The sequence below is a fragment of the Trematomus bernacchii genome, unplaced genomic scaffold (genome assembly GCF_902827165.1).
Source record: "Trematomus bernacchii unplaced genomic scaffold, fTreBer1.1, whole genome shotgun sequence".
Lineage (NCBI taxonomy): Eukaryota > Metazoa > Chordata > Actinopteri > Perciformes > Nototheniidae > Trematomus > Trematomus bernacchii.
This window is the reverse complement of record NW_022987409.1, coordinates 2,775,980-2,791,006: the sequence shown is the minus strand read 5'-3', so window position 1 is coordinate 2,791,006 and position 15,027 is coordinate 2,775,980. Positions and strand designations below refer to the sequence as shown.

Genomic DNA, 15,027 nt, shown 5'->3' with positions numbered 1-15,027 from the left:
CATATGGCTGCTTGTGTCTTTCAGAAATAGTTCAGTAATTTAGTTTCTCTAATTTAATTTGTTGTTTTTGTTTATGAAAGGATGGGCGTGACATCTTCTGCACTTTTCCCTAAGTATTACAATCTATATTTGCTTAAATGTATCATCATGTTAAGATGTCAGTTAAATCATTCCAAAACTATATAAAAATGTAAGACTGCTTGCACCTTGCTTGCACAATGAATATTATTCATTTTATACATGATAGTTTTAAATGGGTACATATTGTAAGCACAGCTTTTACCTGCAAGTATTTTTACATAGCGTAATTTCTACTTTACATTTTTCTAAAACTGAGATGATAAATAGTAAAGCAAAAATGCAACATTATACACCTCAGCTTTTCATGATCCATCTGAAACATTGTCAACATATATAAAAAAAGACTCTCTGTTGCCTCAGGGAGTGAAATGATGACTATTATCATAGATATCATCTTATAGATTCCACACATTTTCTTACATGTCAAAACTTGGTGCCTACGTTACCCATGATGCAACTCGACCGACGACCGTTAAGAGTCGGTTCTGTTATGCTAGCTAGCTGTAGGTACTAGGTAGCAGCTAAACTATCATCAAACTGACAGCTCCAGCAGGGATGAGAAACGGGCTACAAAGGTCTGTTTAACTCATTTATGTATCACTCCACACCCCCAGAGTTGGTTTTGTTTCATTTTTTAAACTTATAGTCGTGAATCCCAATCAGACTTATCACAGCTTCCTCTGCTTTGTATGCGAATATAACTTTGTTCACATTAAACTGTAAGCTAGTTCTTACGGAAGAGGATTAGGGCCACATAAGAAACATTTAAAAAAAGCAATGATACATTTTGAGTTCGGACTTTAATGTCAGAATCCTGAAAGAAATCATTTGTTGTATTATCTCTTAATATTTATTTTTCTGAAAAATGTATATATCTTTTTTTCAGAAAATCTCAGAATAGTCAAAGTTTTTTTTTTAATACACATCCCAGTTTTTTTTTTTAGGATTAGTCATTAGTAAGTAAGTTATCATTTACCTGTGATTTCGTAGCAACACTTTCACACACCGCTAGATGGCACACAATGCTTACGTTTAAAAAAGAGTAATGGAGAAGAGGCGATTTTAGGCTGAAGAGAGAAAAATATAACCCGAAGATATGCTGTTTCATTAACTAATTAATCACCCATAATGTAATGGGAAGTCCATCAAAGCTAATTATATGCAGCTAGTTTAAATACTCATACTACACTGTCCATATGAAGCTAAACCACAGGGCCGTGATCCATGAAGGCGAGGCATGTGTGTGAGGGGAGGAGAAACATGTCACGCACTGGGACCGTTTTCTGCCCAAAAACTTTGGAAAGTTGACATGAAGTAAACAGTCTCCTCTTGTCACATTTCAACCCCTGCCTGTGGGTGTGGACCTCTGCTGCAGAAACACTTCAGACAGACGGGGAGTGTCCAGGCTGGATTTTAAACTCAACCTCTCACTTGTTGTGAAGGAGGCGACCGTTATGGTTGTATAATTATCCGGGACTAATACTGTAATTATTTTTCTTCCTAAAAAAAACCCTGAAACTGTCATTTACATGACTTTTTGGGGAGTTGACCACACCATGGTGCATAAATATGGTGAGTACCGTTAACATCACGTTACATCTACATCACGTGTCTACGTTTTGTAGTAAGTCTCGGTTAAGTTTTAGTGTAATGCCAGCTCAGGAGTTTATTTAAGTTTGTGTACGGGTTTTCATTGTACCACTTACCTCAGTCATAGTCCATAGAGGAAACGGGAATGTTCTTTTCCTTAGGGAATGATAAAAGTGAAATACTGTAACTGGGAATTGAGCAACTTCCGGCCAGGAGTGTACTGTTCTGCCAGTTTTTTCGCTCAGATGTTCAGAAACTGTGAAGTTGTTGATTTACCTCCGTGCATGAGCATCATCTCAGCTGAGTTCCTCACCAACCACCGGGTTCAACAACCAGCTGTACAGTCGTGTTGCAAGAGAAAAATACCTTTTAATGTGCTCTGCAGGGGAATGTAACAAACAGCAGTCAAGTCAAATATAAAACAGTATTATAATATATTTTCTAAAAAGGACAATCTCACATTTAGAGTTAACCATCTGTCTGAGAGAGTATAACATTAAGTTGTTGCTTCCTGTGTATAGCTACTTCATCATGTCACAACATCACTTTTTACAGCCCATTTTCCTACTTACACTTAAAATGTTTTTGTAAATATAAGGATCATATATTAAAGAATGTCTGAAATGGCTTCTCTTTCTCACCATTTTCTTCCTTTTTTAACAATTATAAAACATTTCTGTATCGTATGTGATTCTAAAAAATAATCACAAGTTGCAGACCTAACAGATTTAAAGGGGTATCCTGTTGCTTTTCATATTCTATTGCTTTAAAAAACCAATACGATACATATTTAATGTAACCAAATTCACCTTCAACCCTGTCACAAATGACTGCCTGCCAGCATAGGCTCTTTTCAGCTGTTGTCTTAAGAAATGCATTTATTTTGTTTGGCAGACACACAGCGAGCAGTGGGGCTGCTCAGACACTACCAGGCCAACCTGACCAACCCAGAGGAGCAGGCCTTGAAGACCAGCGTGGGCAAAGTCTCCTCAATACTGGGCAGCCAGCTGTTCCATGCCCTTCTTGGTAAGAGAAAAACTTGTTTTGTAGAAGGGACACTTTGCCCTTTAGCTTAAATTACATCAGAGTTTTCACCGTGTGAACTTTTTAAATAACTTTTCCTGTTCATCCCCCTTCCTTCTAAATTAGCTATTTTTTTATGGTTTACTACACTCGGTTGTTTAAGTAATTTAGCTTCCATACTCTGATATTTGTTGTCATGTTGGCTGCAGGCAGGAAAGGATACCGACAAGGTCAGGTTGTATTAATTTGTATGAGAAGTTAACTTGGTCTAAATGTTTCCCAATTAAGTCTTATGAAAGAGGCCTTTCAGTTTGCCTCACAAAGGTTTCCTCTGTAACATACTAGCATTGTAATGAAAAACCCAATAAAGCCAACCACAACACAGTCTATCTATAGACCGAGTTGTTGTACATTCATACTAGTTACACTGTAAGAGCAAATGTATTCCCTTGACTTGATCTTTTATGTACCATAACCATAACTTACATCAACAAATTGTAGGTCATTGAAAAACTCACCATTTCCAGAAGGCTATAAACTGCTTCTTAATGAACTCCTGAAAACACCCTTAAGTGTGCATAGCTTCTGCTACAGCCACTATATTTACCAGCTTCACTTCTTCACAACGTTGGTGTTTTCGAAAGAGGCTCAGGGAAGCCAATGTGAATCGGAGTTCTTTTTAGAGCAGATGAAGCACATTACTTCAGCTTAACCGATGGTTGAGTGGTCTTTCTAATTACCACAGCCATGTTATAACGACGCCTGCCCTCGGCTCTGCTGTTGCTACTGCTGACCCACTGCTAGGGAGCTGAGGGGGAGGGGAGGCCCAGGCAGCAGTAAAATAAATATAACATGACATTTACTAGTGATTTATCTAAAGCAATAGTGAACCAACATTATTCCATGTTGTTTGGCAGATAGGCCGATCCCCATTTTAACAAAGAATACTCAATGATACAAATGATAGTACCTAGTTCGTACTGCAATGAAAACGGGATGGGTTACTGGTTTTGCATGTGGGGTCCGGACGGGAGTCTTTTTTTGTATCCCATAATTCAAAGTCAATATTTTAAAACCAAATATGGCTAAACAGGTCAAGAAGTCTCATCTCAAAGCCTTTATAATGCAGGATTGATATGCATCCTTTTTTTGACGGATCAGAAGACACAACTGGTGCTTCTTTTATTGCTTAACAATCCCATAATGCATTTTTCCGACCTTCCTTATCAACATGTAAAGTTAAGAAATATCAAGAGACCATCAAGTATTTAGCTCAAGGTAGTAAGTAGCTACTAGTAAATTCATCGCATGGAATTGTAAAAGAAAGCCTCTACAGGGCGTAAATGATGGAAGCTTGAAGTATTCTTGTTAGCAGGCTTGCAACAGTAACCCATTATTGTTACAGATGTAATCTACCTTGCTATTTATTTTGGACATTTTATGCTCATGTTCAGGTTCATATTTGTATTATGTGCCTCTACTGTGACATGTCTCCATGCTTTAATGTTCAAAAAAGTATTTATTTTTCTCATACTGCCTGTGCTGTAGCACCTCTTTTCACCCTCTGTCTGAAACCAGAGCCCAGTCTGCTCTGATTGGTTAGCTGGCTGGCTCTGTAGTGATTGGTCCCGTTCGTTGGCCTATCATGTACAATGTATTGAAGCGCTAGCCAATAGAAGCGCAAGTGTTACATAGTGATGTCATTCTGTTACGAAGTAAACAAAGGACTCCGATTGAGGCGTTTCCGGCAGGGGGGAGTGTGTGGGAGAGAAACTGCAAATGGAGCAAACTTTGGAAAGCCTTTGCAAACTATTTACATGCACAAAAACCTACATAACACACCCAAAAAGCACAATAGGTCCTCTTTATGTTAATGAGACTTGGAGAGGATTTCACTTCCCAAATCAGGATGCCAAACATTCCTTACGAAGTATATTCAATCAGGGCAGAGCCAGAGGCAGGCGGCAAAATAAACTGCTCCTGGCCATCATGCCAAGCCTCTTCAACAACTCTCCTGGCTCTCTGGTGATAATCTGTGCAGAGTGTGAGGGTAGAGGAAGAGGAGGCCTGTGGCCGCGGTGTCTCAGGTGCAGGCCTTCGTTCAACATGTGGTTCTCATCAGGGAAGGCAGAGCGGAGGAGCAGCCGGTTCACAGCACTAATAGGAATACAGTGCTGTATAAACATTACTCATCCTCTCATCCTCTCTTGTTGTGTTTGCCTTCACATGCTCAGGGCCAGTTCGGCACATTTTGTGTTTCTTTTTACGGAACAACAGCAGACAGATAATTAACAAGAGAATAACGTTTCAGATTGAGAAGATCAGAAGACAGCTCTCTGCTGATATTAAAGTACAGTTAGTTTATGCCTTATATGTTTCTCTGTCTCTGCACTGTGGGAAGTAGAGAGGTGTTTGATGCAGTGTGGGAAGGTTCAGTACAGGCCGCTTGATTGGATGTCTGCATGGTTGCACAGTCACGAACAAAGGTTGCCTTAACTGTGCGTCCACCCTTTTGTTCCTGCATACAAACATGCAGTGGGAGGCTAGGGGGGCTGCAGGGAGTTAGGGTACACATACTGACAGACATGTTAAATTGCGGAAGACCTTAAATGCCTGGGGAGTGGTTATCGAGGCAGTGACAAGGGGGTGAATTGTTTCCTATGCCTTGAAATCGTGACCTAGTTTTCTGTGAATGTGTTATTCTAGTGAGCTATGTCTTGCTCACCATCATGTAAGAATCCAGTTGCATTCTCTTTCTGTATGATTCACCCAGGCAGACAATACAGAGATGACTTCCGTCTAATTGAATAGGTACATGACAAAAAGGAGAGGCCTAACTCACACAAATACTTTTCTTGCATGGAAACCCCCTATCACTGTGACAAAAAGGCTTAGAGCTCGGATCAGGCTATCCTAAAATACACCCAACATCAAAAAGCGATCTGGGAATAAGTCCTCTGAAAGAGACTTCTGGCTTGCATTATGTATTTTTTTCCATAGTCAGGAATTTATGTGGTCCGTGAGGGTTGGAACGGTTTGGTTTTCTTTTGGAAAGTCATAGTTTAACAAAAACTCTCTGTACTTTGTGTGACTGTGAATCTCGAGCTCAAAACACTTCAAGACCTGATTGAGCACCTTTCTCTGTCTTGTTACCTCCGCCAGGAATAACTGAACAATATTTAATTAGAAGTGTTAGTAATGTGAAAGCAAGCCAGGTGTGCGCGATGCAGCTGCAGAGCAAAACCCTGTAAGACTTAGCAGATGCAACATTTTCAAGGCCTATTTAAAAGATGAGTTAACTACAGTAGATTATCTCATATGAACAATGGGTCAAATGACTCAATATATGTGTAGATCGTTCCAACAGCATGTCTCCTTTTATAGCCAATACATAACTATATTGCTACGTTTAGGCAAGAAATATATCTAACTTTAATATCTAGATTTTTGTTTTGGAGTTAAGTCGCATACTCGTAATACTCTCGTGGCTCAAAAGAATGTAGTAATTTCTAACTTTATGCTGCATCGAAATTATGTTCTAGCGTCATTGTAGGTATTTGTGTTGGTGCCTGTATGCAGGTAGGCCCTACAGCTTGTGTGTGTGTTTGTGTGTGTGCATATAGTGCCAATAAGAGTTTGTGTTAGTGAGATTGCTCTTTAGTCAGCTGGGCAACCAACTCCTCTGCCCACACATGACTTCACTCCTCCACATTCAGACACAGGGATGAGTCACATGCTCCATTCTTACACTTTTGTTCTCGCAGTGTTTTGTGGGACATACTGACTCTTATCTCTTCATCTCTCTCTCTCTCTCTCTCTCACACACACACACACACACACACACACACACATATAAATATATACATATACATATACATGCATACAGAGAGCACTTTATTTGACTGTTTCAACAAAGAGGTCACATTGTTTATTGAAAAAGACATTTTCTTGACATAAGTTTTAATATGTGTATTTTAAATGTAAGATCCTGTACATGTGTCCTTGAGTAGGGAGTGTTGTCCTGACTTTGGGAAGTTTATGAACTCTCCAGCAACCTCTTGATGTCAACAGTGCGGTAACTAGGTCTGCGTGTGACATCAGCAAAATTGTCCCAGCTCATTCTCATCAAACGGCTGCCAGTCAATAGGTGACCACAGGACATGGGCGTGTCATGAGCCGCAGGGTCATGAGTGGAGACCAGAAGAGAAGGGAGGACAACAGTGGAGTAGAGTCATCTGAAAAAGAAAAAACTTCAGAAGAGATGCTGAAATGTGTCGCGAAGATGCTAATAATGCTGCTCTCATATAGTATTTTGTGGTGTTTGAGAAAGTGTTAGTATGTTAATGCGGTCTGAGATAGTGAACATGGTAAACATTATGCTGAAAAGACGCCAGCACATTAGCATTGTATTTGTGAGTGTGTTAGCATTTAGCTCAAAGCCTCACAGCACAGCCTCTCAGATTTACTGGCATGTTCTTTTTTGCTTTCACAAACTTATATTCACAATATGGCTTGTTAACAAATATGTGAAGTCAATTCCTCAAATAAAGTTTGAAACATACCTTGTGAAAATGTGAAATATAATACCAACTTCCCTTTCTACAGCACTCAAATCAAGGCATGTTACATGGTATGAATTGCCCACTACTCAACTAGGGGGCAGTGTCTTTATGTATTCATCATGCGTAAGCGCTCATGTACCCTTACTCTAAAATGGAGCTTCAAAGCAACAACAATGGATATGACCTACAGTGTAACTGATCTATGGTGATGTTGAACTGAAAAGAATAAAAAGTAGAGAACTGAGGCATGTTGTTCAGGTAATAGGAAATATATGTACGTGGGCCTCTTAGACTGACTGAGCTGATGATTTACTCAGTCAGTACCTGAGTCATGTAGTTCAGCAGCAAGATAAGAAGAGCATTTGCAAATGTGGAGACATAACTTCCATGTCAACAGACGACTCCCACCCCCATGTTTTCACCCTGTGCACCACTGAGGAAAAACAATTCCCAACGTGTCCATGATTGATCGCTGGACTCTTTTACTTAAACAATGCTGCTCACTTTCGTTGGCTGAGAAGTTGTGAGCAGGAAATAAAATGAAGTTAAAAAAAACACAAACATCTGTTTATGATGATCCAAGTTACGCAAAAAAACACGCTCAATTTTTTCTTTTTTCTCACAGATATTCAAGAGTGTTACGAGGTGACCTTGCAACTGAACACAGAACAAACTGTTGTGAAAGAAGACAGCAGGCAAGATGCGTGGGAGGTAATTTTCCTTCTTCACATTATAGATTGGAGAAAATATGCTTAATGTTTACATTGTATCTGGTGTCACACATGCTGCTGTGTGCCGTGCTCTCGCCTGCGCAGAAAGGTTACTCCAGCCAACACAAGGTGTACCTCCCTGGGTCCCTCGCACTCCTACATGGAGAAAATGTTAGCGTGACTCACGGCGGCTTTGACTCCAACCTGGAGATTGAGTGTCAGCCAGGGGGGAAAACAGGAGGGAGGGATCACATGGGTTGACAGGAGAAGAGGAAATTAGGCAGAGTCAAAAGAACGCTGATTACCATTTGCTCATCAGTGGGCCGCTCTCATGAAGTCAGCCAAGTGTTTGCAGTCACGTGGTTATTATGAATATTTTTACTGTAGGACAAAAAATACAGCAACTGCTTTGAGAGGAGAAAACCATATTCAGCAGTTAACTGAGGAGCATCACAGAGTCCACACAAGGGTTACAAATAAGGGTCATTTAGTTCCACTGTCCATGTCACTCGCATGATTTGATATTGCATCTTCTTCAGTTATGCCAAAATGTTAATGTAATTGATCTTTGCCTGACTTCTAAAGTCCGTTTACTATTGATCCCTGGCCTGTTTTTGAAATGAGAAAGAAAAAAATATATATATAACTGCTGCTTATTGTGTGTATCTCTGTTTATTTGTCATGCAACATTTGTCTACATGCAGTACACGGGGTTTTTAGTTAATTGTGATGCCACAAACAAAAAAACTGATTTCATTTTCAGTTTTCAAATTTCATTTTTTAACTGAATTTAAGGCACAATGGGCAGCTTTGATCCCTTTTAACCAAAATAAATGGGTTCGCCCACTGAAACCTCAGACTAATTTAATCAAATGATTAGAATCTTAAAGATGCCGTATTTCATTAAAGGAAAAGCAGCAGGCCATTTCCTACGCTTACTGTTACTTTTGCACAATTATTATCCACAAGATTCCAAGTGTAATGTCACTTGTTCATTTATTTAACAAAACTAAATACATTTTTCTGTGTTGAATTCATTTAGAGGCATGCTAGTATGCAACAGTGTATTGATTCATAGAAATATAATATTAGTAGTTCTTTTTCAAATAACTAACACAACAGAAATGGGAACAGAGTAGATTCCCTGTCTACTCAAAAATACTTCAGCAGTGAAAAGAGCCCACTCGAAATATTTTGAAACCCTTTTCTGAGTTTAAATGTGTAACAAAAGCACTTCAGTTACATGCAGCAGGCTTATCAAGTCTCAAAATTACCAGCACAAAAAACGGACATATCTCTCACACTATTAGGAACCACTTTAAATGACTGTAACCGTAGTGAAACAGACGGGACACATATGCAGTAAGAAAGCAAATTACATATAACCCTGACCCCAATAGTCCATTGAGTGTTGTGAATGTATTATTCTACTTAGATGTGAGTTAGGGTTAGGGTTGCGGTATACACAATGCCCTATTTATTATTGTAGGACACAACTTTAATCAGAAATGAAAGTCCACATTTTCAAGTGAATTTCATTACAATACCGTCATGCCCGTATCTGACTTAAACACATTTAGTGGGTATGTTCAAAATGTTCGGTCTCTTCATTAGGAAATTCCCTGGTGCTTGACAGTTGCCTCTGACCGTCCCACTGAACCTCCTTGTCCATTTCCTGTTTGGTCATTTGGGACCTTCTGATTGGTCACTTATTGACCCAGTGAATGTGATGTCAAACATTAGTCAGAAGGGCCTTACCTCTCTGATCCAGTTTTTTAAACAAGACAGGTGGCTCTGGATTTGAATGAGCCACCGTGCGTTTGGTAGATGGGATCTTTACAAGATGTCACAAAGAGCTCGATAAATAAATTATTGAATGCATGTTTCTAAATATGTATGTGCAAACCCTCGTTCAGGTTTTTTTTTTGTTATAAAGTGGATAGTGTAATTATGCAATTCAGTTCTCACATGAGATAAGAGCTTTAATCTAACATTGTTCCTTTTTGTGCTTAACAGCCCCTCCCTCCACTCAATCACTTAATGGCAATGTGTTTTTGAAATGCATGTGCTAAGTCTGAAATGGATTATGTAAGGTCCTTTGAACAGGGCAACGACCAAAAAGTTGTCATTTAGTAGACGTTATTAAATGGAGGTTTAAAAGCAGAAGACTGTTGTCCAGTGTATGACTGCGCAAAAAGCTCTGCTAAGGGACAGCATTTTCAACAGAAAGGAATCTCATGCATTTTTAACATTGAGTAAAGGATATAGTAGGCACCATATTGACATTCATAAGTTCTGATATTTAAGAATTTGAAAGCGTTATGACCTAACATGTAGGATTAGTCCAGTGGCTCTTTTTGGCTTAAGTACACTTTTATCATGAGCAGCCATCATGTTCCAAATGTGTTAATTTAAGTGATTTTTAGTTTGGATGTTATTTAAAAGTGTTTCTAATATAAAATCCAATATTTGAAGATTATTTAGTACTGTTATATATAGGATGTAGAACACTCTGGCTCCAATACTTTTACAGAAAGGAATCATCAATGTTAAGGGGATTTTGCATTTATGCTAATACTAGGAATTGTATTGAAAGCAGATTCTTTCAAACATTTACCTATTACCTTAAGCATTTTAAAAGGTTCATCAATTACTTTTAGGATAGCTATAACTACTTACCATGTAATTAGAACAACACAATAACTTTAAGCCATCTGTTTCAGTCAGTTTTCCATTTATTTGGTTAATTATTTTAACCATTTATCAGTTTGTATTACTCTATATACTACAGTACACTACTATTACTTAATGAAACTTGCCATTAAATTAATAAAGTACAGATAAAGCAGCAAATGTCAATCTACACAATGTGACATACTTCTTCTCCCCGTTTAGACAGAAAGTCAAAATACAAAATATTGGACTTTCTTATAGGTGAAACACATTATATCAGTTGCAGTGCCACATCTGTGACACCTATCGAAAGACCCCACAAACTCTGACTGTAGTCTGAACTTTCCTCTGCCATCGTGAGCTGCTCTCGGTGTGTTCTGTGATCCGCCCTGTCGAGCTTCTAATTCAGTGCAGCTTGGCTCCAGATCCTTCCCCACATCGCTCCCTCTCTGGATCCCAGCTGCTTGTGGGGCCAGGCACCGTCCTGGAGAGAGAGAGAGAGGGGGAAGTTTGAGAGGGAGAGAGCTGCTTAATGGACACCCAGTGAGGGGCTCATCAGTATTCCAGCCATGTTGTCACCTGAGTGGAGGATGGGAGGGAAACTAAATGAGTCTGCAAATTCCCTGATTTGGTGCAGAGTAGCAGGTGAGAGTGGAGAAAAGAAATGAAAGAAAGAAGAAGGGTGTAGAGGAAAACCGTTTTTAGTGATGTAGTTGATGTTATATCTACAAAGATGTTGGTGTTTGATTGCAAATACCTTTATTATTGTGTGATAGTCTGGGAATAACTCAGAAAGTAATACCAATGAAGAAACTGAAACATGTCATACATTTAAATATTGTATGACTTGAATTATTAATTGATGGCCTCATTTCAAATGTGTCTACACATTTTTTTTTAAGTGCATGTTTGTATGTGAGTGTGTGTGTGTGCATAGTGCATGCTCTAGGTTGCATGTATTAGACAGAGCGGGCAGCTCGGGCTGTGACAGTTGACCTCCCTGTCAGCTCAGCCACTTGGGAATGAAGTGGTCATGAAAAACTCACTTAGCATCTCAGGACCTTTATATATACAGTCTATGCTCAGGACGCAGAGTACAGGATTCATACCAGTGCAACAACAGAGGAAAATATGTTGTGTCTTTGCAAGTCGGTGCCAGTTAGTTGCAGAAATGCCAGGCACTGCCACCTGTATGCTTAGAGATGTGTATTTATACAAACAATCGTCTTTTTAACTTGAGCAGCTTTCATTTTAATTTGCAATATTGCCTAAGAAGGGCATCACTCCTTGTTTGGATAATTGTTGGGACTGTTTTGATATAACTTTTTTTCCAACTTTGAACATGTAATGCCTTCTCGGAAAGCTGCCCTCTGTCAGTTAAGGTTCTGTGTGGTCTAAACTTTGGGAGTGGTGTGACTGGTATCAAGGGATTTCAAGCACTGTGGACTTATTGTATCCCCATCCTCATTCAGTACAATGTGTTATTTCGTTAAGTTTGATAAGGGACAAGTTTGCAATTATTTTGTACTGACCTTGATTTGTCATAAATATGAGAGGGAGTGAACCGTCCACTTCTGTGCTGCTCGGCAGGGGACTGTTTCCACAACAAATAGCCCTGTGTTGATGTGTTATTCTGCCCTATAATTTCCACATTTTAGATTTTGCAAAGGCTCTCTCCTTTTACTACACTAATGTCTGTGTGCTGAATATGAAGCCAGCAGCTTAGCTTAGCATAAAGACTGGAAGCAGCTAGCACGGCGCTGTTTACTGACTTACTAAAGTCTTGGCAAGGCTGTGTTTTTAAACTATTATCTAAACATTTTTACAATGTTTACTGGGGAGTTTTGGGGCTGCAGATTTTAGACATTCAGACAGTCATGCGTGCTGTTTTTTTAACTGCCTCCAGCCTTTTTGCTAAGCTGAGCTAACCAGCTGCTAGCTGTAGGTTCATACTGTATGTAGCGCTCAGAAATGAGAGTGGTATCAATCTTCTCACTGAAAATATACTCACAATCCTACAGATGTGCAAGTAGTATCAATGTTCTTATTTAACTCTTAGCTGAAGAGCAAATGAGAAATTACATTTTGTTGAACTATACCGTTAATCTTATTTGCGATGATTGTCATTTTTGGAATCCACAAGTTTTTTTTTTATTCACTCTTGTCCCACAGGAGGATGATGATGGAGAAGAGGAAGAGCAGGAGGAGGGTGTGTCTCGGGTGCGAGTGACCAGCAGGAGGAGCCCTCACAAAGTGGAGCGAGTTTCTGGCTTGGTGACTTTATCTCATGTCGACATACCAAAAGTGAGTAAAGCAAAGCGAAAAGGAGTTTCCTAGGGCGATCAGAAAAGACACAAGAAAAGGCAGCTGCTGCTAATAGAAGCAGATACTAATGAACCTCATGATGTGACGATTACGCATTCACCATGACAGTTTAGTGAGGCATCGCAGAAGTGCCCCAGCAAAATCATCATGAAACATTTTTGTTCATGAAGGTTGATGATCTTTTAAACATTTTATGATGTTGAGGCATGACTGGTAAACAACACACAAAGCAGTCCAAGTAGTCCACAAATAGATTTTGTGTTAATTGTTTTGATGTTAATTTGTCATTCTTTAAAACGATTTAATTAACTTTCTCTTCAGCATTCAACACCTACAATGATAATTTGCATCCATTATGCTTGTACAGATCAAAGTAATTAATAGTTTTTAAGCTTTAATCATATAGCAATTATGTAAAAGCCGTTTTGTAAATATGTTGTCATCACTATTCACCTGCAGCTGCAAAACACTTACATTCTTAAGTATGAGTTTATGTTTTAGGCTCTCCTTGCTGCTCTGCGCTAATAACACAGGTTAAAAGGAATATATAGTTTTAGGGAAACACATGTATTTGCTTGCTGACATTTTGATCGATACCACTCCTATGTGTCTGTTAAATATAAACCTAGAGCTAGCAGGCAGTTAGCTTAGCATACAGACTAGAAACAGGGGAAAACAGCTCTGCATTGGAAACAACATCTGACTACATTCACCTTTTAAGCTCAATAATACCTGCTTTACATCTCATTACTTCATCTGTATATACAAAAGATTGGAAATCTTTAAGGTTAATGTGGTTAATGTGCCATTTCTTATTTTTACACTTGAGACATGAGATCTGTATTGATCATTTAATATAAATCTTGGCAGGAAGGTGAATAAGTGTATCTCCCAAAACAATTTCTCTACGATTTGTGGTCAACCTGCTGCTTACACGAGCAACGGTCCTCATATGTCCTGATAGAGATTTATCTGATACAATATAGCTGTGTTCCTCAGTATTGTTAAAAGCCCTTGTGTTCACATGCCTTCCCCATTACAACACGGCCAGTGGCACATGGCAGCACAGTGGCCGCAGGCGTTGGCTTTTCAGCTGAGCCCAGAACTAGTGCAGTGGGTGGAGGGGTGAGAGGGGGGAGAGAGGGGGAGAGAGGGGGAGAAGCAGGCTGTGAGCACATGGATTCAATGTGCTCGCATGATAATGTCTGCATGAAGATACGGTGACAGTACAGGTTGACTGTGGATTATACGGTGTGTGTTAGTGTGTGTGTGTGACTCCCTCCATCACATGAAGGAGGGAGGTGAGGGAGCTGAGGAGGCGCAGGGAACAGGAAGGAGGGAAAGAAAGGGAGAGAAATGGGGGGGGGGGGGGGGTGTATAGAGGAAGATATAGTGGGGGAGGCTGAGAGAGAGAGAGAGCAAGGCGGCTGAGAGGCGAGGGCCGGTGCAGTGCAGAGCTGGAACGGACACCCAGAGCTCAGCCTTTCCTCGGGTTGCCATGGAAACCACATTCCTCCCCCGCCTGCATCCCTACAGACTGCTCCGACTCTCTCTATCTATCTCTCCTCGCTTCTCTGTTTTTCATCCCGTCTTTTTCATTCCTCTTTTAATTTGTGTCTTTGTTTTCTTCTCCCCTCTCGCTTTCTGTTTCTGCTCTGCTTTTTACACCGCGCACGCATATGAGCACAATCGTGATGATGCACACTCAGCAAGCACACTGATTTCACATGCAATGCTCTCTGTGACAAGGTGAATGGGTAATTGCACAGGGTTTATTTTGCATTCCTATGCACTCATGGACACATAAGCACTTTGTTTTTTTCTCGGCATCTCTCTCTATTTTCTTTTCTCTATTTTTACTCCCCCTTCTGTTCAGCACCATGCTTCAGTAATGCCCCCTCTAGTCATTGCATTTCTGCCCACACATAGGGCACCTAGTTTGGTTTCTCCTCGGTTATTGCGTCTGTCGTGGACCTACAACACCTTTATCATATTTGATCAGCTACCTTCACCTTTCTGTCAGCTCATCTCTTAACCTCCTACTAGTACTCCATTTCATAGCT

General features: G+C 39.8%; 1 protein-coding gene across 1 annotated transcript in view; it reads left to right on the top strand.

Annotated features, from left to right (window-relative positions):
• The first annotated feature begins 1,476 nt into the window (after positions 1 to 1,476).
• dlg3 (discs, large homolog 3 (Drosophila)) overlaps positions 1,477 to 15,027 on the top strand; it is a 73,557-nt gene continuing 60,006 nt past the window's right edge. The window contains 4 exon segments of the mRNA XM_034136757.1: positions 1,477 to 1,653; positions 2,566 to 2,697; positions 7,882 to 7,967; positions 12,812 to 12,943. Coding sequence (XP_033992648.1) covers positions 1,611 to 1,653; positions 2,566 to 2,697; positions 7,882 to 7,967; positions 12,812 to 12,943 — 393 coding nt within the window. The 5' untranslated portion in view covers positions 1,477 to 1,610.